The sequence below is a fragment of the Paroedura picta genome, chromosome 2, assembly GCF_049243985.1.
Source record: "Paroedura picta isolate Pp20150507F chromosome 2, Ppicta_v3.0, whole genome shotgun sequence".
NCBI lineage: Eukaryota > Metazoa > Chordata > Lepidosauria > Squamata > Gekkonidae > Paroedura > Paroedura picta.
The window spans coordinates 48,749,745-48,775,217 of record NC_135370.1 but is presented as its reverse complement, the minus strand read 5'-3'; the positions used below and the strand labels follow the sequence as shown (position 1 = coordinate 48,775,217).

Genomic DNA, 25,473 nt, shown 5'->3' with positions numbered 1-25,473 from the left:
TTTACCCAACGACTAAACTTTTTTATTTAAAAGGAAAAAAAAAATAAATACTGCAGAAACAATACCCAAACATACAAAGTGACCGACATTTGTTCAAAAGTGATTGCTGTTTTCTGTTGAAACAGTAAACTTTTGTTTTCCTTTTTACAATATTTAAATACAGAAAGCGCTTGCCTGTTTTGTTTTGCTTTTTAATACTGCCTTAAGCATACCATTGCATCAGTCAAAAGCAGACTATGGTGGCAACGTTACCTGGAAATGGTGGAAATCACACTTAAAAACAAAAACAAAACTGAAGCTTTGGCAAAAAAGAAGAAGAGGAAAATGCTTGCCATTTCAACAAGCTGTAGAGAGCTGCCCTCAGCATCATCTACCGTGTCCTCTACAGCATAACATCTGCAAACTATTTTCTAGGATTGGCTTAGTGGATGTAACAATAGTCATCAGTCAGTGAAAAGGAATTTGACAGAATCTGGGTCACACAAGAAATGTTTAATGATCAACTGAATATTCCTGCATTAGACCTTCCGGATTAAAGCAATATCCAGTTTCCACTTGGGGCCTCTCCAAGGCTCCTGCTCATTCTTCTGCCCCCCCCCTCTCCTTCCCAGATTTTCCAGAGTGCTCATTACATGTAAACAGAAAAGGTGTAATAAGAGATGGTCATTCATATTGCAGCTGTTTTCAAAAAGCATCATAAATGGGAGGTAATTGGGTACATTGGCTCATGTGCTCGCTTCAAAACAAATCGACACCCCCCCCCCATTCTCACCCCAGAATGATAGAAAAGTCATATTCGCAGAACAGCACTTACTCCCTTACACAGAGCTGAGGTTTGCCTCCTTCTTACAAAAGGAACCAATTACAAGGGCAAGAAGACTACAACTCCTTTCTAATTAAGGACCTTTCATAACTAACTCTTAGCACCATTCATTAGGCTTTGCAAATCAACCCATGGCATCCATGTAGTATTAAAAATGTCCTTATTAAAGGCATCCAAATGTAGCTTTGAAACCATGGCCAAAAATCTTGCATTCGTCACTTCACTGAATGGGAGAATTCTGTATTTTGAGAAGAGGTAATTGATATTTTTCATCCCTTTGCCTTCTAAAGATTATTTCCATAACTGCCTTTCTTTCTCTGCTCATTGGCGAAATGTGTCTTTTAAAGCTGGGGTTTCCTCTTGATGACCCAAAATACATTTCCTACTTTTTTTCTTTTTTTAAAGGATGAACTAGAAAGAAATAAGCAACTACATTTGGGGGGGAAACCAAACTATGTCATGGGTAAGCTCCACAGTGAAGAAAGAGTAGGAATATTTTTAATTTTTTTTTTTGAAAGCAACATATTAACGTGTAGTCAAAATCAAAAGTAGGTATTCAAAACTGATCTAAAAATTGAGCATATGCCAGGTTTCCTTCAGGTGTTGCCGTTCTTTTCCTTGCTTTTGCACACTCAAATAGTTTCCTTTGGATTTGGTATTTCAACCAAGCAACACTGACGTCTCTCCAGCCTCCATCTCTTTCCAAGGCATACTCCAAATACCACTCCCAAGCATAGTCTCTTGCATACAAAAACTGAACCACGACCTTGAACCACGGATTCGTGCCCGAACAACAGACTGTTTCCACTGGGTGCTTTACGCCAAGTCTTTGCCATCTCTCCCAATGACAGTGTCCTTTGCATCTCCATTACATCAAGAGGCCCCTTCACATCACTGTACAGCTCTTAGCTTTGTCCTTTCGCAGATCTGTAGTGACTGTAGAGAGTTCTGGCCTCCCAGGCATGTGCGAAATTCGTTTTGTCGCCCTCTGTGACTTGTTCCGCTTAACGTTTTTATTTGTTTTGTTCACGCACGCCAAGGTGGCAACATGAAAAATGTCTCTCACACTGTTTTCGGACTGCAAGGCGGAGCATTCAATGTAAGTGGCTGCTCCAATCTGCTTGGCCATGTTGGCACCCTGTGGGATGGGGAGAGAGGTACACAGAAGATGATTGTTATTGTTATTATTATTTATGTATTTATTTATTAAATTTATTACTCACCGCTCCCTGAAGGAATGAGGCAAGTTACAATGTTAAAAACCACAATAAAAATCCCCATACACACTAAAACACAAAACAAAGATATGGCAAGAAAAAGCAGTATCTAAGTACAACGCACTCTGAAGAAACCGTACTGGAGGGGCGGGAGAAAGAGGGCGCTGCTGGCGTTCACTACTGCTACTCCGATCCCATAGGGGGAGCCCTGATTTCCCTTGCTGCCCAGCCTCAACCAACAACCTGGCGAAAGGGCTCTGTTTTACAGGCACTGCAGAAAGATGGAAGCTCCCACAGGGTTAAAGAGAAGTCATACAAATCAAATCATACAATTGTCTTAATTGCAGCTTGTATATAGCTTGTATATATGCATGCTGACTAATGAGGGGAAAGCAATATAAAAAGTTAAATTGTTTCTCCCTTATCATCTCCATTGTGTGATTCTCACTGGGTGACTTTGGGTAGTCACAGTTCTTTTGGACAGAGCAGTTCTATCTGAGCTCTCAGTCCCAACTACCTCATAAGGTGCCTGGTGTGGGGAGAGGAAGGAAAATATGTTTGTTAGCCAATTCTTCTTATTGTTCCCACCATAGCCGGGCTTTTGACATCAAATTGGATCACTGATCTCTTAAAGATAAATATGCTTAATACAAAGGAGGAACGGAGGAGTTCAAAAATAGCTGTAACTAAAACCTTCCCTTTTAAAAGCCAGCTTGGTGTAGTGGTTAAGAGTTCTTACTTCTAATCTGGCGAGCTGGGTTCGATTCTGTGCTCCCCCACATATAGCCAGCTGGGTGACCTTGGGTTCGCCACAGCACTAATAAAGCTGTTCTGACCGAGCAGTGATATCAGAGCTCTCTCAGCCTCACCCACCCCACAGGGTGTCTGTTGTGGGGAGAGGAAAGGGAAAGCAGCTGCAAGCCGCTTTGAGACTCCTTGGGTCGAGAAAAGCGGCATATAAGAACCAACTCTTCTTAATGGGCATTTCTGGACTGGAGCAAGGGCATTCAGGAAGGAGAATCACATCTGTGTTTACACTATGCTGCTGTATAGGTTGAAAGCATGCAAGTTCGGATCAATGCTCTCAAGAACTGGCAGATCATACCGTAGTCATCAACACTTTTGCAGTGATGTCCATGTAGTAAAGCCAATAATGTGCCCTATTAGTAAAGCCAATAATGTGCAGCTCCAACAGGGAAAGCTAGGAAGGGATAAAGATCTGCTGAAGCCCATTTATACAATCCCAGGGCAGTGGCCTTTGGTCCTACGTGCCACATGGCCGTCTTTTAGTCTATGAGGGGGGGGGGGGGGAGTTATTGTTTAGGTGTGATCCAACACAGCTGGAGAAATTTACCTCACTTGTCAAGTGCTGCATATGGCTTTCATTATGGCACTAGCCAATGTCTGTACAACAACTAAAGTAGACATCATTTTGGGTTGTTTCCCCTGAAATTGGCTGAAATTCTCATGAAATAGCTTCAAGTTTATCCAGTGGTGACCTTCAGCTTAATCATCTGAGAAACAAACGCATGTCAACACAAACAGCTTTGAAAGAGAAATCCAGCCATATTTCTCAAGGGAAACCACCCTGTCCCTTTAAAATGTTTCCTAAAACTCCTTACTGGAGCTACTGCAAAGCCAGCAGCTTGTGAGATGCAAGTAAGTCTCTGCAAGCTCTGGGGCATCAGACAGCTCTGGTACAATGGAACAGGCAGTGAAGAAAAATAAATCCTATTCAGATGGTAGCTTGGGTAAACTCTGAGATTTACAGTGGAACAGGTTTAGTTTCAGCTGTACGGTGTATGTTATTTCTAAGCCAAACTTTTAATTCTCTCATCATCAGGATTAGCCTCAACTACCATTTGAAAGTCCAAATTCCTAATTATTTCTACTAAACCACTTACTGCTGCTTAACGACAACCAATGGGCTTTCAAAGGTAAAGCTAAGAGATGCCCACAGTGCCTGCCTCAAACTTAGAGGATTCTCTATATTCCAAGTTGTCACAAACATAACAAAATGCCCCAAGTGCTTCAGCATGGTACAGCATCCTATTGAATCAGAAAAATTGGGACAACACCCAGAAACTGCAGGCTACTTGGTGTTCGGAGGAACAGAGATGGAATTCTGAGTTGGGTCACTACTATTGAGACAAGGACTTTGGCGCTAGTTTTGCACTTAAAAAAACCTCCCTAAATAAATTTTCATTAATATGATTTATTTTTATTCTTCTTTTCCCCCAAAGGGGGCACAAAGCAGCTTACATTGCTCTTTCTACTCCATTTTATCCCCAATCCTGTGAAATTATGTGGGGGGCTTTGTTTCAGTTCACAAAATGGAGCCCCTTGAGAACATTAGCTGTAGTCATAAGGCCCATCAAGGACAAAGGAGAAGCAGCTCCATCTCCTAAATTTTAGGACTCCTGCTCAAACTGAGAAAGGCTCCATGGTGTTTACCATCTGCAGTCCCACTGGTGTTGGAAATCCATGGCTCAGCTAACAGTGCAGATGCACAGAGGAACCGTTGGAGTCTGGAGGGAGCTCACAATGTTATGCATATCAGCAATTCAAGGAAGATAACTATTTGTATTAGAAATAAAGGTCACCACTTTGTCTAGGCTTGCTCCTGGAATAATAAGGAGCAATTGTACTTTACTCAGCAACCTCTTTTTAGAGACAGAATTCCTTGTCAAGTTCCAATAGAAGAGCTGGTTTCTTTTACCCTGGTTTTTACTTCCCAAAGGAGTCTCAAAGCAGCTTACAATTGCCTCCCCTTCCTCTCCCCACCACAGACAACCTGTGAGGTAGGCGATGCTGTGAGAGCTCCGAGACTGGCCCAAGGTCACCCCGCTGGCTGCACGTGGAGGAGAAGAGGGAACTCAGATGGGGTTATCCAGATTGTGCTGCTCTTAGCCACTATACCAGGCTCACCCACAATAGGCAGATGTCTTATCCCTGTGTTAGGCGAGGAGGTTAATGTCATGAAACTGCATGTGTGTGCTGAGGACCTGAATCACAAGGAAAGTCAAGACGGTGAGACTGTCATGCTTGGAAGCAGGCCTTCCTGTTTTCAAATGGAGCCTTTCTTCTGTGTAGTGGCCTTAGGAGGAGGCGATTTATAATTAATTAAAAATAAATCCCATAAAGGGTTAATGTTGCAATCCCATGGAGAGAAGAGCAACTGAAATTAGTTTCACGTGTATTTCCACTTCCCAGTTTGGGGCACAGCAATTATTGCTTAGCATAACAAAGGACCCAAAAAAGAAAAGAAAAGAAGTCAGTCTTCTCTCTTTTTGCAGGAAGAACATTGTTAAACCAGATGGATCTTTGCCCAGTTTTGTTACAGAGCTTGGACAAAAGGTGAAGAAATTAAGTATAAAACTGGCAGATGTGGATGGAATAAGAGTTACAGAATCGGTTGGGGTTATCAAATGCAGTGCTTCCTCCATCTGGAGAATTCTGGCCTCCCACTGTGAAGAACAAACTTGGGTGCCCTTTTTCACTGTCAGGCAATCCACATGAATGTATCATATGAGAGGCTCTGTTTATAGCAGGGGTAGACAACCTGTGGTCCTCCAGATGTTCATGGACTACAATTCCCATGAGCCCCTGACAGCGGTTGCTGGCAGGGGCTCATGGGAATTGTAGTCCTCGAACATCTGGAGGACCACAGGTTGACTACCCCTGGTTTATAGGACTCTTCTCTCAAAGACTATAGTCTGTATCATAGTAAGAATAGACACCTGAACTACACATCCAGCCAGTACCCAGTTTTCCTGCCATGACTAATTAGCCTAAGTTGGAAGTCACTTCGCCAGCCTAAAAGGTCGAGTCAAGACTGAATAGAATGAATGGGTGGGACCCAACAAGTTTTTGCACTGATGAAGAGAGGAGGTAAAAGTCCCCGTGGACTACCACAAAGGCTCAGGGAGGAAAACAAGACCATCACAGTCAACAGACATGGGTATGGAGGCTATAATGAGCACCATTGGGAGAGATAAAGCCAGTGGGATCCAACCCTATGAATCCTGGTGATCAGAGTAAAATCAACAATACAGTGTAGCTATATTATTCATTAAGGTACATCGTATAGGACTTACCTGATCATATGACACTGGTGTTTGCCTGTGATTGGACAGCTCTACTAACGTACTAACATCTGTACGCAGGTCAGACTTGCAGCCAACAAGAAGCATTTTGGTATTCGGACAGAACTCCTGGATTTCACCCTTCCACTGTAAGAATGTGACTTGGTTAGTATATTGGTGCCATAAGACCACAGAGATGAGCATCTACATTATAAATAACAGTTGTATTGTTTGAAGAAACGTGCTGGGTGAAATGTATGGTATGTGCTTAACAGAGAAGCCCCTGAAATAATTTGTCAGGCTTCAATGAATCCTGGAAGTGATGTCAGCTGGCCTCGCCTCCCTACCACACCCCCAGAAGTGACATCACCACACATGTTAACAAGCAGGATCGAAGAGAAGGGGGGGGGGGAGAGGAGGCAGTTTAAGGCAGGAGTAGGTGGGCAAGCTTCACCCCACCTCCCAGGAGCAGAAACCACAAGAGAAATCATTCATGTTTGGGAAAGGCAAAGGGGAGCAATGGAAGTGGCCAGTTCCCTAGCTTGTGGCCCCCCCCTCAGGGGTCCGCAGACCTCTGGTTGGGAATCCCTACACTAGTCTATTCACATTCAATTTATGAATGTTTGGGGGACATATTGAGTATTTCCAGAGTTTGCTTTTGCTGAGTGGTGCCCTCAGCTGTGAGTTAAACTGAATGTCTTCTCCTAAGGTGAGGGAAAAGAATATGAACTTCTGTACACCTGCCCTTATCAGCCTCTGAGCTTCTTGGAAGCTTTACCTGACTGAAGTCCCCCCTTGATACACAACAATCCCCTTGTAGGCATCTAAACATAAGCATGCACAGGCACATATTAAGCAGTTCTTTCACTTCTAGGGAAGTTGGAGGCCTGAACTTAAAGGAGCTTCCAACTAGCAAGTTGTGCTCCTGAGGATCTTCTTTGAGGCAGAGGAAGCCTTTGTATTGTGGCACTGGGAATAAGAGTTGGGGTTGTTTCTTTGTTGCCACTACTTATCATATCAAGCCCTTCCTATTCCCTGGTATGGGGTGGGGGTGGGGGAGGGAGCCATGACATGAAATGGAACCTCTCTTCCAGACAGGCCGACTGCCTCCACATATGTTACTCTGCTCCTCATGACTCACTGATCCAAATGAATGAGCAAGTATAATCACGGGTGTTTGTTGGAAGCAAGTTTAAACAGCTTCTCAGATGTCAAGTGACAAGCAGGTCTTCTGCAAACAACTGTATATTTAGATAAAATTATAGTCTTCAGCTCCATCTCACATCCACAGTCTAGTCTGAACAGTGTGAAAATAACTTGCATTAAAAATGCAAAGGTTAAAGCTTAAACACAAATGCCAAGTGTACATTATCTCTGGTGGTGGAGGCGTTTGCTTAGAGAAACCACCACATATCAAGTCACCAGCTATTCTAGCATGTAATAGGGAAAACGCTGGATGTGGTCCAGCAAAATGACGATAAAATTAAGGTGTATACAGTTCAGTGTTCTATATAAAATTCATTGGACTGCATTCAACTGGCAGGTTGCAATCCATGCCTATGTTGTGATCTCATACAACTTTATCTCTCCATGTTGTAAAGGACAAGATATAAAGATAAGGCAATTAGAGGTATCATCAGAAGTGTGCCCTAGATCTGGAGGCCTTCATCAATGTAGTAATTAAACAGTACAATGAATTGTTAATTGCATTCAACGAAAACACATGCTCAGTAGGTAAAAGCCAAGGCCAAGATGGCGATTTGTCCAATATTTATATAGGACCTGAACATATCAATGAAGTCAAGGTGGAAAATGGAGCACTGGGAGACCCAAAGAGGTTTTCTTGATGTGGAAAAACACTGAACAATGATGGCTAAACTGGAAATTCAAGGCACCTAGACTCTGGATTTCTTTCCCCTGCTTCCCTGTATCTTGTTTGAACCATGACTCACACTGGAGCTGTGATGATATGAAAGAAATCCATGTTCTTTGAAGCCCTCCTCACCATCCTTTCCTCCAAAATTTGCTTGAAGCAAGAGAGAAGCAATCAAGTCTCAAGTGGCCAAGTTCAGCTAATATTCAGAATCACCAGGAACTATGGGAAGCATTGTTGTCAATAGTCACCAGGCCTCATGCTTGAAACTTCAGACGATCCTTAGAATTTAGGGCCCCAAGCTTTGCTGTAGCATCTAGAGATTCTTTATGCTATGGGAACTCTCAAGACTGACATTCCCGGCATAGTCTACATACCAACTCCATCACTTCTCCTGTCTCCCCTTAAGCAGTACAAAAATGCACTCTGGTTGGGATATGTTTTGTACGCAGAGAGGCTCTGATCAATAGATCACTCCTAATACTGTGGTTGGGAGCTTGACTGAATTTTTTTACTTCATTTATATCCCATCGTTTTCCTTGAGGCGGGGAGGGGGGGGGGCAAAGCAGCTTACATTGTTCTCCTCTCTTCCATTTTATCCTCAGAAAAACTCTGTGAGGTAGGTTAGGATGAGTGTGTGTGATTGGTCCAAAGTTAACCAGCTGAGCTTCCATGGCAGAGGATGGATTTCAACCTGGGTTTCCCAGATTTTAGTCCAGTCTTTCTCAACTTTTTTACTGTTGAGAAACCCGTGAAAAATTCTTCAGGCTTCAAGAAACTCCAGAAGTTGCACGATTGTGCAGAATATGGCTGGGAAGTATAGTTGTGTACATGCCCACCTGGGGCCCCTCCCCTCTCCACCACCTCCAGGCCCATAATTGGCCATTTTGGGAGGGGAGCAGGTCAAAACAGCCACATTTGACCATATCACCTGATAAATGTTCATCAAATTTTTAAAAAATTGATTCCCACCCATTCAGGAAACCCTTCCAGGGCTGTCAAGAAACCCCAAGGTTTCACACAAAACCCTAGTTGAGAACATACATTTTCAAAAATGAAGATAAAAATACAGACATAAAAATGTAGAAAAACCAGTTCATCATCTGGCACATTAGGCCTCCTGCTTGACACTTCAGACTATCCTTAGAATTTGGGGCCCCAAGCTTTGCAGTAGCATCTAGCAGATGCTATATGCTGTGGAAACACACAGCTCTTGATTGAGTCTATTTTAAAGAATTATGACTGGTTAGATGTCAGTAGTCAGAGACCCTTGCTCCAACTTGAAACAAAATGAAGTTAGCAATTTTGTAGACTTAATCAATACTAACAGCCAGATTTTCTTGGAACTATCATGGGATCACATAAGAAACTGTCTTATACCTTTCAGACTGCTGGTCCCCCTTAGTTCAGTGCTGATGGCTTTGGATGAGTTGCTCTCCAAAACACAACCAAACACTTTTGAGTCCATATTTGTTATGGGGAAAGCCAGCATAAATACTTTCCCCCCCTTGGCTTGCTTTTGGGGTTATTTTAATAAAAGTTGCTAAAGAATGAACGTGCAAAGCATATCTGTCCAGTAGCCAGTGCAGCAGGCACACACACAGAAATTAAACTACCAACCTTAGTGAAGGGGTACAAAAGAAAACCCTTGCTTAAAGCCTGTGCTGTCCTAGGCCAGGAGACCAGAGTATGGTGGTGTAAAGTGCTGTCAAGTCACAGCCAACTTAGTAACCCTATATAGTTTCCAAGCTAAGAGATGCTCAGAGGTGGCTTGCCATTGTCGTCTTCTGCACAGCAAACTTGAACGCTGTTGGTGGTCTCTCAATGAAACCAGGGCCAACCTTCCTTAGTTTCCAAGATCAGGCTAGCTTGGGCCATCCTGAGTTGAAGGGACAAAAACCCTCCTACTAATAATTATTCCAAGTTCACTCATTTTGTTTGAATCTTCCTATTGTTATAACCACACTATTGCTGTACGGGTTTCTTGTTCTGAGATTATACACAAATATATGCACAGATGGAAGCAGTGACATTTCATAGCTCGATGTAGAGATATAGATATTCTTAGACACCTACCTTTTTCAGTACGCTGTCAAGTGTTTCTGGACGGCTAACGTCAAAACAAATTAAGACAGCATCAGAATCTGGGTAGGAAAGTGGGCGGACGTTATCGTAGTAAGGTGACCCTGTTAAAATAAGTGAAGTTGGTTAAAATTACTTGGACACCAAAATTAGGCCAAACCATTTTAATCTACAGTTAAAGGCAACACCTTTTTCTTTTTTGTCAAGATGGGGAGCCATTTTGGTGCAGGTTCACAACACATATTAACCATGGCCATCCAGACGTTCTCCACATTACTGCCAAATACTTCGGTAAATAATCTGATGTTGAGTGGCAGCTGATACATTTGGTGAAGCATTGTATATTATGGGCTGTTTCACAGATGCCATTTCTAGTGAACCAGGCCTCCCACATCAATTCCTCACTGGAAGGCCAAAATCTGAATTTTTTTCCTTGGTTCATAAAATTATAGTTAAGCTTGGCTGCAGTTTTATGATCATGATTTCCAAAATTTCCCAACATTAAGCCAACTTGGTAAATCTCCTTTAAAAAAAATAAAGGAGAGGAAAAAAAATCTGCTTTCACTTAGAGCAGGCTCTGGGGTTTCTTGATGACCCTTTAAGGGTTTCTTGAATAGGTGAGAGTTAACTGGTTTTTTATATATTAAAATTGTTAAACATTTATTAGGTGATATGACCATTTATTTATTTATATTTTAATTTATACCTCACCCCTCCCAACGTAGTCAACCCAGGGTGGCTTAAATCAGATGAATAAAACACAGTTGCCATAAAAAAACTCTTCAATTAATCCCCAGTAAAATACAAAAAAATCTAAATTTCCATCAGATGGATCACCTATCCAAACTACATCTATGCTCTGGTACAAATAGATTCAACATATCTCCAAATCAGTCCTTCAGATCATGATTACCCCTGTTCCTGATGCTGTGAACTGGTATGAATGTTTAAGTGGCTAAGGACTTACAACACAGCAACCACAATGCAGCTAAGTGGCTCTGGAGCCTGTCAGAGCCTGGATGAAAGAGTGCGCGGGATTCCCCGCATACACATCTTGAGTTTACAGACAGCAGTGGATTTTTAAAAGCTGCCCAGTTAGAGCCCAAAACCCCCAAAGCCAATATGATCATCTCTCGTCAAGAAATGAACTTCTGCATTCATGAGTCTACTTTCACATTAGCTTCTCTTTCCCACCAATACTTTCCCATTCCTGTTATTTTTAGCTCTAGTTTTGCTAACATCCGTAAAAGAAACACCAATAAGGAAAGCAAATAAGAGAGATGAAACTAATGGTGTAACAACCTCCTCCCCAATGACAATGGATGCATCTCTACTTGAATTCTGGGGAAGGTGGGGTAGAAATGCAATAGTCGGCCTTGTTATTGTGTTTGTTGGCCCACACAGCTCAATAAGTCTCTGGTGTTTTTTCCCCCCATTTCCAGACAAAAAGCAAAGAAATTAGAGCAGCTTGACTAGCAGCCATTGGGTCTTAGTATGTGCTTGATACAGGGACGCCAGTCCCCTGGTAGGACCTGGGGATCTCCTGGAATCTTGGCTTCTCTCTGGACTAACGAGATCAGTTTTCCTGGAGAAAATGACTGCTTTGGAGGGTGAACTCTATAGCGTTATACTCAACTGCAGTCCCTCCCCACCCCGAATCCTGCCCACTCTTGGCTCCACCTCCAAAATCTCCAGGTATTTCCCAACCCAGAGCTGGCAACCCTAGCTTGGTGGGATTGTAAAATAGGATGAACAGGCCTGGAAAAATGGGTTAGAGCCAAACTGCATTTCCTGTCCTAGCCCTTAAGGTCTACTGTTTGACACCAACATTCATACATGTATCTGCTCCTATTATCATATCAGTAGCATCTTTGCCCCAGCTGTTAATTTAAAAACCTTTGAAGTACCTAAGGTTTAATGAACTACTAGAATCTAATAGTTCATTACAGGGACCCATCTTCTGATGAACCATTCCCCCTAGGATCACTTAAAAAAAGAAACTGGAAACCGGCTCCAAAGAGGCTAAAAAGCTTGCTGAACCAGGAAACCTAACTGACTTTTAAAAACGAACCAGAATTAATTGGATGCAATTGTAGCACCTTTGCTATTCATCATGTATTTACTACCAGCTACACGTTACGGTTTGAAGGTGCAGTAAAAACATTTACAGAATATCAGAGTCATTCAAAAAGTTCACAAAACTGAAAACAGATCAGCACTGCACAGAAATTTGTGAGTTACAAGGATTAGAAACCAGCCAGCCACACAGCCGCCTCCTTACAAAACATACCCTGCTGTTTCAGGGTGTAATAAGGTAAACAGCCAAAGAGCTCTTCTCTCTAGCACGGATCAGCCAAAGAGGCACAAGAAAAGAATGTGAGGAATGCTGGTTCTGATGGAAGCAGGAACATATGGAATGAAGCATTAGCCGACAGAAGGTAGTCTGCTCAGTCCGAGATTTTCCGCCAAGACTTCTGAGGCTTCCAATCACGTGCAGAACGTATTCCTCCAAAATGGTGTTCTTCATGTTTTTTTAAAGGCTGCTGCTGTACATAAGCACCCTTGAAGTTTATCTGGCAACACACCATTTTAAAGTTGAACAGGGTATTTAACCCGCAGCAGGAAACAATGATTTCCTTGCTCAAGTATTCTGTTTTCTTAGAGCTGAACTGGAACAGATAACAGAACAGGAGTTTAGATCAGGCTTTCTCAACCAGGGTTTTGTGAAACCCTGGGGTTTCCTGACTGCCCCGGAAGGGTTTCATGAATGGGTGGGAGTTAATAAACTTCGTATATATTTTTTTAAATTGTTAAACATTTATAAGGTGATATGACCACGTATAAAAGCCTCTTGTGGCGCAGAGTGGTAAGGCAGCAGACATGCAGTCTGAAGCTCTGCCCATGAGGCTGGGAGTTCAATCCCAGCAGCCGGCTCAAGGTTGACTCAGCCTTCCATCCTTCCAAGGTCAGTAAAATGAGTACCCAGCTTGCTGGGGGGTAAACGGTAATGACTGGGGAAGGCACTGGCAAACCACCCCGTATTGAGTCTGCCATGAAAATGCTAGAGGGCATCACCCCAAGGGTCAGACATGACCCGGTGCTTGCACAGGGGATACCTTTACATTTATGACCATATATGGTCATATTGACCTGTTCCTCCTCTCCAAATGGCCAGTGATGGGCCTGGAAGAGGTGGGGAGGGGAGGGGCACCGGATGGGCATGTACACAGCTATGCTTCCCAACCATATTCTACCCAATCCGTCACTTCTGGGGTTTCTCAAAGCCTGAAAAATGTTTCAGGGGTTTCTCAATGGTAGAAAAGTTGGAAAAGGCTGGTTTAGATACAATGTCAGTTCTGCAAGTTGGAAGTAGAGTGGTGCCTATGACCCAGTGGACATTGGAAAATAAGGCTGGTATTTCTTCCACATATTTTTGACAGCAGGTAAGCATGATGGTGACCTCCTGCTTCCCAAGAGATCAAATGGGGATTGGGCTGAGAGCTGCTTCATGGTCTTCTGCCAGGAGTTGACAGCATTGCAGCTATTGGTAGGGTAGCCTCGCAAGGAAGTCTGTAGAAGTCAGTAACTTAGACTAGTTGAGCACATTAATGTCAGCCATTTGAGGCCTATGAGAAAAGGTCTTCATTGTGAAGCTGTCTGGAGGAAACTCTACTTTGCCAAGGGCAATCAAGAGACTAAGAACCTAATCGCCATGCTTGTTCAGCACAATCCATCTAATCCTGCCTCCTCTTTCCAACGGTGGCCCAACTGATGCCAAAGGAGAGCCAGGCAACATCTGGCAGAGGAATTCTGGCTCTGAGCCCAGATGTCCCATTCAAGTACAATGGCTAATAATTAGCCAAAGACCTTTATAAATTTGTCCAGCCAGTAGCAACAGTGGCCTTTATTCTATCTCAAAACAGTGAAATTCCACAAGCCAGTGCTCATTGTGTGCAGTATTCTGTTGCTATTATACAGAGTTCAAGGGAAGGAGACAGTGGGCAGTATCCATCAGAAGAGTTCTTAGAATGGCTTGGGTGTCCTTGACGATTCACAGCAAGAACATGTCAGTGTTAAATTTAATTAAATAATTCAAAATGTTTTAATTAAAAATAATAAACTGTTTTTGTATAAAGGTAGTGCAAAGGATACTGAGATTCTCCCCCTGCCTCTACGAACCTGTTACTATGATTGACAGTAGCCACCTTCCCCTCAAAGCAGTTAGTTGTCCTAATACTATGTTATTTGTCTTCAATGGTCAGTGTTTCATAGATTAAATTTCACAAGAACCACCTTGAAAGACACCGAGTCTGAGATTTAGGGAAAGGAATCTAACCTTCATGAAAGCTCATGGCTTCAAGAGACTAGGTATAAATAAGGAATGAAGCTGAGAGAGAAAGAGAGAAAGAGAGAAAGAGAGAAAGAGAAAACGTTCATACTGTTGAAAATAGAATCCTGAGCTAGATGGACCTTCCAAATGGGTCCAGCAGGGAACTTCACAGTGAACTGGCAGAGTAGCATATGTTCTCTAGTCGTTAAAGCTGAACTATGTTCACATTTCAGAGGATCTAGGAGGCATAAATCACATAGCAACTTCCACCCACAGCCATCACTAAGCTCTGGGCATGGGTGCCACATTCCTTTCTCATCAAGAGGCAGGTATGGGCAGGATCAGCCCTTTTCTTTTAAGGAGCATTAAAATTTGGACAGAGGCATCACTTGCTTAAGAGTAGAGTGGAGAGCCTCACCCAGAAAACAAAACAATTCCTTAGACACATACCTAAGTGCTCAGTCACCACTCTTCAGGAGATCGTACATACCATATATGTACATGCATATACACAACGCACTAATATAGAATCAGATCTGCATTACCTTTAGCACAGTGGTCCCCAACCTTTATTAGGCTGGGGACCGGCAGGGTATTGGGTCGCGCCCGCAGGGACCGCGCCCGCGCGGGCCACGCCCATGCTTCGGGCCGCGCCCGCGAGCCGCGCCCGGCCGCACCCGCGGGCCGCACCCGCGGATCGGGCCGCGCCCACGAGCCGCGCCCGTGGGCCGCGCCCGGCCGCACCTGCGGGCCGCGCCCGCGGATCGGGCCGAGCGGGCGCGGCCCGGCCCTGATTCCCTCTCCCCGCCCTCCCGCAGTAAGTAGCTTCCCGGGCCGCAAACTTGCGGCCTGGGAAGTTTTTTACTGCGGGGGGGGGGCGGGGAGAGGGAGCCGCGGCCCGGCGCCATGGCCTTTGCGGCCCGGCGCCGGGCCGCGGCCCGCAGGTTGGGGACCACTGCTTTAGCAAACCAAATAATGAAGCTCCCAGTTAGATCGTTGCAAGCTAGAACAAGTTCTATGCAATTCTCAGACCGAGTACGATTGAAACAATAGCATTTGGCCCTTTTTATTCTCCCTGGGAGAGTACTCCAGGGAATGAATGAGAGGCTTTAATATGAATCCTTTAAGACCACATAGTAATAGCTTGCCTTACAAGAAATGTATTTTCTGGCTTCTTTCATCAGCAATAGTGGAATCCTTTATCACTGCATAAAGTAAGACCGCAATTTAGGAGAATTGAATTCAATAGGGTATTTCATCATTCCAATCTCCTTACCAGAACAAAATCCTCAGCGCCTGAAGAATCTTGGGAATGTGCTCCAAGTCTAAACAGACCCCTTTCAGCACAGCTTAATAGCACTCTGTTCCATCGCTTCCCCCTCCAAGCCGGTTTAAGAAAACTTGAAACCATGCCCAATAGCCGAAGAAGAACAGGCTGAAGGCAGATATAGTATGCAACTCCAACAGACCTCCACAAGAATGGGGAATATGTTTTCAGTGCCAATACAGCCATGGGTTGGGGTGAAGCATCTGCTTCTAAGGCACCTTCTTTCTACTATAATTTGGCTGATTTATTCTTTATTAGCTTAATTCTGTCTGTCTATTTTTTAAAAAATCAGCTAAACGTTCAAAGGCATTGTTTGCAATACCACAGAAAAAAGTATTGAACATGAAAAAGTATGGCAAAACTGAGATTATCAAGCAGAGGGCCATAAAAGCTGTGCTGTCTCCCAGAATGCCCTGAAATTAGCAAAGCCCATCTGGACCTATAGGTGCAAAAAAAAATCTCAAAAAGCTTCCAGCATTCTCAAGTTAGCCAGTTTGGTGTAGGGGTTAGAGCAGGGGTAGTCAAACTGCGGCCCTCCAGATGTCCATGGACTATATAATTCCCAAGAGCCCCCTGCCAGCATTTGCTGGCAGGGGGCTCAGGGGAATTGTAGTCCATGGACATCTGGAGGGCCGCAGTTTGACTACCACTGGGTTAGAGTGTGGACTTCTAATCTGGCAAACTGGGTTTAATTCCGCGCTCCCCCACATGCAGCCAGCTGGGTGACCTTGGGCTCGCCATGGCACTGATAAAGCTGTTCTGACTGAGCAGTGATATCAGGGCTCTCTGAGCCTCACCCACCTCACAGGGTGTCTGTTGTGGGCAGAGGAAAGGCAAGAAGATGTAAGCCACTTTGAGACTCCTTCGGGTATAGAAAAGTGGCATAAAAAACTAGCTCTTCTGCCTCTTCCCAAAATTCTTTGTTGCTTCAAAGTCAATATTTCTTTGTAGTGCAGATGTCCTGGTGGTGATAGCTTCTGAAGCTATAACTCATGATCGGTTATTCTTCCCCCTCCCTAATACACTAAATAAGCAGGTGGTCTAATTAAGAGTTGTTGACACCACGGAATCCTGGCAAATTATTACGCCTCCTGTAATAGATAGCAAAACTCCATTCCCACTTGAGTTTTCCTGCTAGAGTGTGAAGACTTCATTGTTCCCTAGTGTAGGCTTTGCCTTCACCAGGGAGAGTGATACATTATTCACCATAACAGTATAAAATGCCCCGGCTTCCATTTGTGTCTACCGTAGTGACAAAGGGCAATGACTTTGTGGCTACTGTTTATATTTTAGGTCAAGTATCTGCTGGTGATGTGACCGAGAAGTGAAAGGCTACCTCATTAATACCATCACCCACTCCCGTATTATCAACAGGCCACCTATCTGCTTACGAGGTCGTTCCCTACATTTCTCTCATTAGAACCAAGTGCATCAATCCAATTAATTCAAACAAGGCTTGCTTTTTTTTTTAAGATTTACTATTTCGGACAGGCACAAAGCCAGTTGTATTGATCCACATACTGGAATTTGGTGATGTTTACTATGTTTAAAGAGGGAGCAAGTAGCCCAAGAGTTCAGCCAATTACCATTGCAAGGGACCCTGGTTTAGATCTTTATACATCTTTCTTCAAGAAATGAGTGTTAAGAGAATTAGGCTTCTCAGTTCCACTTACTGGCTCCCTTTCTAATACGACATGGAGTGAAATCCTTGTCATTTCCCTCCCAGTTGATGAAGCCTCCAAGAACAGATTCTGTTAGAGGGAAACCTGAACAGCTGTCCAATGACAAAAGAATGCCCAAATATTGGGGCGTTTATGGAATCCTTCAAGGATGAAGCACCTCACATTAGAACCATTCTAGAGTGAGCATCATACATAGGAGTCAAACCTATGTGTTTTGAAGCTCTGCTAGTTTTAATTACAAATTAGCTGATGCCATAACAGCACTTGGGCTCCTGTTGATACCCTTTAGCTCAGGGGTAATCAACCTGTGGTCCTCCAGATGTCCATGGACTACAATTCCCATGGGCCCCTGCCAGCGTTTGCTGGCAGGGACTCCTGGGAATTGTAGTCCATGGACATCTGGAGGACCACAGGTTGACTACCCCTGCTTTAGCTGAAGCCAACACTGTCCAGGCTTCCTCAATATTATGGTTAGTAAAGTGTAATAAGATTAGTTAGATTATGATCTGGACCACAGATGGTTCACTAAACCACGGAGATTTAGTAAGATTTTAAAAGGGGGATTATAACGGAGAGGAAAACATATATGCCTCAGGTTTGACTGGAAATACTTAATAGACAAACACAGATAAATGTGTTTATGGTTTAAATGATATATAGAGTTAAACGGCCAAAAGAAAAAACTACCTGGAATTCATTAACTTAAAAAAAAAAACACTTATTGCAATAGGATTATCAGATATCACGGACAGCACATTATACTATAGGGAGGAAGAGGATACTGAGAACAGATGAGCATTGCTAAATCTGGCAGTCATTCCTTTGGAAAGGAAACTTAAATGATCTTTTATTCAATGAGACATGTTTATAATGCACAACTATGTCCACAGAGAGGGCTTAAGGATGTAATTCCCTTCCTGGGAAGCCTGGGCCTCTCCATCCTGTTGCTTTACACCACAGGTGGCCAAGCTGGGATCACAAGTTGCACCAAACAGCTGGATTTCTGTGGCCTGAAACAGCGGAGCCTACAAGTCTACTTATAGCCCACAAACAAGCCGGAACTCCTGCGCACTTATCCCTTGTTGCTTTTCTGCTTTCGCTCCAGGAATAGAGGTTGAGCTACAAAGGCAGCAGCAGAAGGAGGAAGTCAGGCTGCCGATGAGGGGTGAGTGGTACTTTATAAGGAGTTTCCTTGTGTACTAAATAAGCACATCAAGGCAGCCTAGCCCTAGGGGCTTGCCACCTCAAGTCCACTACCTCAGCACGTCACTCTGTTGCCTGTATAGACCAAGCCTGTGAAAATGGGACTAGCAGGAGAGCGGAATGCTACTTCAGAATTTTAGTTCATTCTGCTACGCCGGGCCACTGCTCCAGCGCCAAAATGTGCCCCATGCAGGACATATTTCACTGGGACATTTGGTGTCCCACTAAAATGTGTCCCCCACCCCGGGAAACATAGTGGTGGCAGAATGGTTCCACCGCATGGAGGTGGCCATGTAGGGTTTTATTTCATAGGAAGGTGAGATCCATCTTCCTGCCAAATAAAAACAAATGCCTTGGTCTGCCCCCACCGCACAGGAAAGTGCTGCGAATTCAACTATGGCATTTTTTGCCCCCTCTGGGCCACTGTCCACATGGGGACCCCGCAGCAGGCTAAGGGAATGCGAATTCTTCAATGTTCCCTTATCGCAGGGCTTCTAGGACCTGATCTGTGCCAGGCCTGGGAGGGTCGTGGCCTGGCAGCAACGTCATGCAGACACATGAATTAGCCCCAGGTCTATACTGACGCTGTCCTGGACTTTTCAGCCCGTGTCGAATAGGCCTTTGTGGCACATTTTTTAAGGTCCCTTTTAGTAGCACTGATTGATCCTTTCCCAACCTTTTGTCCAAGGAGGAGCTCCTGAAATAGTTTTTCAGACTTCAAGGTGCCCCGGAAGTGACGCCAACTGGCCATGCCCCCAGAAATGACAAAAATGCCCACACTCTTAGTCTTCCTTTTGCTCCCTCTTTACTACTGCTACTACTACTGTTGGAGACAGAGTCTTTACTACTGCTACGGCAGCTCTGCCCCATGAACACCGGAAAGAAGAGTAGGAACGAAGGAGACAGCCACACATAGGATGTCACTTCAGAGATCACATCGACCCTCTTCAGAGCTCCCAACGACCCCCAGATGGTTGGGAATCCCTGTGCTTATCTGTTCTATTGAGCAGTGGAATGACTGCAAAGCCTTCAAGGAAGCAACTAAGTCTGGCTTATCTGTCATACTGTGCAGTTCAGCTACAGTCACACATACAGCACATTACTTGAGATGCCAGCCTTCTTTACTCAGAGAAGAAAAGTCATCTTGCCTCCCCCCAGACGGAGAAACTTCCAATCCAATTAACTTCAGTTAATTGAGGATGCCAGTCACTCAAGTATCCCCATCCATGGTGATTCAAAGAAGTCGTACTTGTTTAGTAGGACTAATCTTTTATGCCAGAGACTAATAAAGGCATCCTGACATCTCTTGTGAATACTGCTTCCAAAGACAAATAAGCTGCATCTTAAATGGTAGCACCTCCCAAGTGGTGCTATTAATGGAGCCATCATCCCCTTTTATAGTACAATCCACAGTGGACACGTCTGAATAGGAAAAAAAAAGAACGATATTGTTTCTTCTTAAAAACCCATATCCCCATCTCTCAACTGAAGCCCGTGGACGGCTATAATTTGTCACCTTCTGTGGTTTGAAACATCTGCCCCATAAACAAAGCACAGGAATGTCTAGTCCTTGTTAGAGACAGAGTAGCTTCATTATCTTCATTCTGGTTTCGTAGGGTTGGTCTTATCTGCAGAGAGCCTGACAAGTGCCAACGCGGTATGCCTGGGACCATTAGTGATCTTCATGGCCCACTCACTTGCTGCACCTGTGACCTACATTAGTGACACCAAAATGATAGAGCAAGGGTTGTGCAGGAGGGACCAGCCCACAACCTGACTCAGGAAACCAACAGAGCCAGTCCTGAGAAACTATCGTGCCAACAGGAGGTCCAGCCACTTCACTCGTGGTTGTAGAGAGCCTGAGTCATTGTCAAACCAGAGGGGACAGTATGGAAGAGATCACAATGCTCCATCCAACAAGCGAGAGGCTTCAAATATGCACAAATAATGTGGAATCATATCCTTCAGGGCTTTTTTAAAAATACAAATAAAAATTACATCTTTGGAAGGCCTGGGGGAGGTCACGTCTCACTAGTTCCCTGGAATAGAGACAATTCCTTATTCCATTTCAAGAACAGGAAGAAATAGTCTTATTGCGTTGGAAACATAGGGAACAGACTCAGAGTAATTTCTAACACCTGTATGCAAGAGCACCATATATACCAATTCCAGCCTAGTCCCAACATGTTTACTCATCACACATCCCGCAGTTCAGTTCTAATAGTTTCATTTAGGATTGCGATCTATGCATCATTCCTTGTGCCAATTTCATGCACAGGACTGCATTACCAAGGGGAGTGCTGAAGTTTTGGAGAATCGCCTTAGACAACCTAGCCTTTTAGAGAGAGACTCTCCTATTAATTTCAGGTTTGGAGCTGTTTTAGTCTGTGGTTGTTTATTAGCAAAGGAGCCTGATATTTAGAGCCTGATATTTCACAGCCTACAGTTCACTCAGGGCTCTTTATAGTATGACAAGGTCTTTCTTTAAGGATAGATTCAAATGAGTAGCTGTGTTGGTCTGAAGTAGCACAATAAAATCAAGAGTCCAATAGTAGCACCTTTAAGACCAACAAAGATTTATTCAAGGCGTGAGCTTTCGAGTGCAAGCACTCTTCGTCAGACTAAGAACTGACCATCATAAGAGTAGGAATATATAAGCAAAAGTTATTCCTGTTACATTAGTGAACTGTGTCACAGCAGCCCCACACAGCCACATGATAATTCCAGGTCTTTCCTGTTACTGCATTTCCTGGAGCTGTCTTATTTCTTGGTCATTCTTCTCCCAGTGTCATGGGAGGGGGGGAGAGAAGAGGGGAACTCCAAAGGACTTTTATCCTACTTGAGAGAAAAAAGGCAGGACACATTCCTCTGTTGCAGAGATTAAACAAAAAAACAGAAAAGGAAGCAGAACGGCTGGCCACACAGCTGTCACCCACATCTGGAGGCAAGCATTCCAATGATGCCAACAACAGCAATGTGTTCTGCGGTCTGCCCAAGACGGAAAGAACTTAATTGTGGTTTCTTCAAAAGAGCTGTACAAGTGTTGCTGGATTTACAAGGCAAGCTGAGTCTTGCCTCTGCTGTATTTATTGCTGTTAAACTTCCCTCTATGCCACAAGCAGATTACACGCTCGAGCATTCACTGATGTCACGCCGAAACCCTCCCTGATACCTGCACAATTAATTCTCTCTTTAGAAAACACCCCCTCCCAAAAAAAGAAATAGAAAGAAAACCCCGAGGACCTTGTTCAGCTATATTTTACTTCTTTCTCCTTGGATGGCTTGCTACCACAGTGGGTGATCTACTCCCTGGTGGTGTTTTCAGCCCTTCGAAGATCGCCCTCACATTCTCTGGTGAGCTGTTCTCACCACATTCCTGCACATTCCTTTGTCTCTGTCTCTCAAGAGCACTCTTTCATGCAGCAGATATTTAATCTGCCTTTGCCCCACTGAGAACAGACCATGTGAATTCTCCTCCATAAGCATAGAAATTTATGGTCCTGAACACCACGATAGCCTGTCTCCACATCCATCAATCAAGCCCAGGAGTGGGAAGCTCGATTCTTTATGTCCTCAAGACAGACCTCTTGGGAAGAACTCCTGGGCACAGGAGACTGTGATTCCAGTTAGGATAGCACTGTAGGACACTCACTCTGTGGTCCCCTGTCTCTTCAGCTAGGTTATTGAGCCAAGTCATTCTTTTAGACAAGCTCTCCTTCTTCATCCCCTGCACACAAAACTCATTTCTGTTCCCCCCTCTCTAATATCCCCCAAAACCCAAGTACAACCAGAAAAGAAACGGACAACTAATAGGCCAGATGTAGGCCCTGAAGTTATTTTATCAGGCATCTGATGCCCCTGCCAAAAAGAAAAACAACAACAGCCCTGTTCTAAGCAGCAGATCCCAGATCAACACTACAGCTCCCCATTTCCTGAATGTATAATATATACAATACACAATTATTAATATACATAATAGTATGCAGTTTTGCTCTGTCACATGGCCTCCATTAACTGTGAGCCCCGTTCTGTTTGCTCACATCATTAACTTCATGATGGTGCTAATTAGTGGCCTTTGAGCCACAACATGAAGGGAAACGTGGCTCATAATGTTACAGGAGTCCTCTGCAAAGGCGGGGGGGGGGGTTGTTTTTTAAGTGTGTATCTTACAAAGGTGTCCTCCTCTTTGACATCTTCCTTCTTATTGTGGCTGCTGTTGCTCCAACACCCAATTTTCAAAAGGAGATAAAACATTAAACCCTCTTTGGGAGGAAGCAACATAAGTATGCTCCAATGGAAAGATGTGAAACAATCAACTGAAACGGTTTCAGGACAGGGAAGTATTGGAGAAGACTGGGCAGGGGGCAACACAATAAAAGAGGGAGGTCTCTTCCATCTCTAGTTGCACCCTCCGTCCTTCTTGTCATGGTATGTTCTGAAAGCTTTCCCACCCCCTGCTGGTTTCACAGCCAAATTATACCCACATGTGCTGAGGCACAGACTAGAATTCACTCTTTTCTCTCTAGTCCAGGGGTAGTCCAAACTGTGGCCCTCCAGATGCCCATGGACTATAATTCCCATTCGCTGGCAGGGGCTCATGGGAATTGTAGTCCATGGACATCTGGAGGGCCGCAGTTTGACTACCCCTGCCGAGCCGAGCCCTTCCTGTGAATGGGTTTTGGCTCTCTGAAAAACAGGGAATTAGACTCTTAACGGTGGACACCTCAAAAACTGCAAGAAAGAAAAAGCCTAACATACTCAGATATTTGTTTAGTTACTCATCGTTCTTGTTTCTGTATAATCATCGTATAATCAAAGGAGAACACATGCTGAGTTTCGCAGCAGCAGTGACAAATATTAAAATGAACGGCTCACGAAAGGCCATAATAAGCCTCTCCCATCTGTTCAGTTGATTAGCACAAGAACCTTTAGAAGGGAAGGGGACGTAGAAGAAGGCAGGTAGCAGACCGGAGACACCCACAGTGGCAGAAATAGTTGTCTGTGCTTCTTTTTTTTTAAAGGGAGTTCACAAAAGTCCACAAAAACTCACAGAAGGCAAATGAGCTATTCATTCAGAGGGTGTTAACAATAGAGGTTTTAAGCAATGGCTCATAATTATGTGCAAATCGATATGAGTCACCCAATTAACGTGGAAACAGAGCGGGCATTCCTGATGCACCACAAGTCCCTTACCAGAAGTGTCCCAGAGGCTGAGTTCTATCCTTTGTGTGTCGATTTCAAAACTGGCCGTGTAATTCTCAAACACAGTGGGGACATAGTTCTAGGTAACAAAAGAGAGAGAGACACAGTGTTATGCACCACCACATCACACATGAGTATCCATCTTGTAGATTTAGGAAAGGTGGGTGAAGAATTAACTAAAGCCAAGGGAGCAAGCAGAGATATTATCCCCCCCCCAGTTTTTCCATTCACCTCTCCAGCCATTTAAATAATTCCCTTACCAAATGAATTTCTGTGAGTGATTAAAAAAAAATCCCTCAAAACTGAAACACCATGCCTCTTATATACACATCCCATTTACAGATATATACACAGCCCATTTAAAACGGGGTCTTTTCTGCCTTCTGCCCCGTATTGACAGCGTTCACACGTATGCATGTCATACGAAGACGTGTTCTCGGGGTCTTTCCCACAGACTTGGAATCTAAACCTGTGACGTCAGGGAAGCCGAGTACTTTGGAGTTTGAAAAACTTGCCTTATGTACAGACAAATAAAAAGGTTTGTTCATTTCAACTCTTCAAACGTGAATCGGAACTTCCGTTTCGGGCGGTCTTAAGGCGCCTGCGAACTATTAAGTTCCCTCTCTCTCTCGCGTTCGGCCTCCCCACTGAAACGCATCCACGCGTGGACCACACGGCACAAGGAAAAGTGCTTTTTAGGGCGTCTCGTGCGAACCCGGCGGGAGGGGGAGAGAGTTCTCCTAGGAAACTCTTCCGGAAGCCGCTTTAAACTGAGTTTAGGGACCGCGTTATAAGTTAAAACGTACCCCCCCCCCCCAAAAAAGGTGCCTCAACCCCAGCGAGCCCCAGGCTTACCTCGGGGAAGCAGTCTTTGGCGAAGACATGCAGCAGCGCCGTTTTCCCGCACTGCGTGTCCCCCACCACGACTATTTTGCACTTGACGTTCTGATTAGGATCCATGATCGATTTGCTGGCTAATTTCTGGCTCGCCCTCCTTTCCTTCATTGAGGTGCCCTTAGTCTTGTCCTTCCCCTCCGACGAAACCGAGCGATGCCCTGGCCCCTGCGGAGATCGAGAAAGCCCAAGAAAAAGGCGTCCAAGCCGCCGCGCCAAAGCTACTCCCGAGGAAGGACGGAAGGAAAGAAGGAAGAGCGAGCGCTTGCCGGGCTCCCGAGAGCTCCGCTCCTTTTCCCCCGCCCCGCGTGGCGTCCGCGGAGGCTCCTTGCAGCCGGCGAGGTCCCTGGCAGACTGCTTTGTTTCTCTCCGCCCTGCCTCTACTTATACGGGCCGCCGTCCCCCAATCCGCTGCTCCCGGAGCGCCAGCCAGCGATCCGCCTCTTGCCCTTTTATGGAGCCTGCAAAGCGCCGCTCCGGCCGGCCGCAACGCGCCCTCTAGGGGAGAAGCCGGCGGGATGGAGCGCGCCGCCCCGACGGCGGATAAAGAGGGAAGGGAGGCTGGCGGCGGGTGGGAGTCGCAAGTCGGGGTCCGGGCTGGGCGGGACGTCTGCGTGGTCTCGGGAGGAAGCGCCGTGCATTTCAACGGGGCTTCCTCCTCGGTGCCCCGAAGCCTCCCCGGGACCCTTTTCGGTGTGCAGGATGTGAGTTTGGGAGAGCGCGAGGCGACCCGCGCTGCCTCTGGCCGCCTGCAA

At 44.8% G+C, this 25,473-nt stretch overlaps 1 protein-coding gene across 1 annotated transcript; it reads right to left on the bottom strand.

Annotated features, from left to right (window-relative positions):
• Positions 1-25,126, bottom strand: RND3 (Rho family GTPase 3). Its single transcript, XM_077320098.1, has 5 exons — positions 24,680-25,126; positions 23,816-23,903; positions 10,075-10,184; positions 6,138-6,272; positions 1-1,961 (listed from the first exon to the last, which is right to left on the bottom strand). The coding sequence occupies exons 1-5, from the start codon at positions 24,827-24,829 to the stop codon at positions 1,710-1,712; spliced, it is 735 nt and encodes a 244-aa protein (XP_077176213.1). The 5' UTR covers positions 24,830-25,126; the 3' UTR covers positions 1-1,709.
• Between the last annotated feature and the right edge of the window lie 347 nt (positions 25,127-25,473).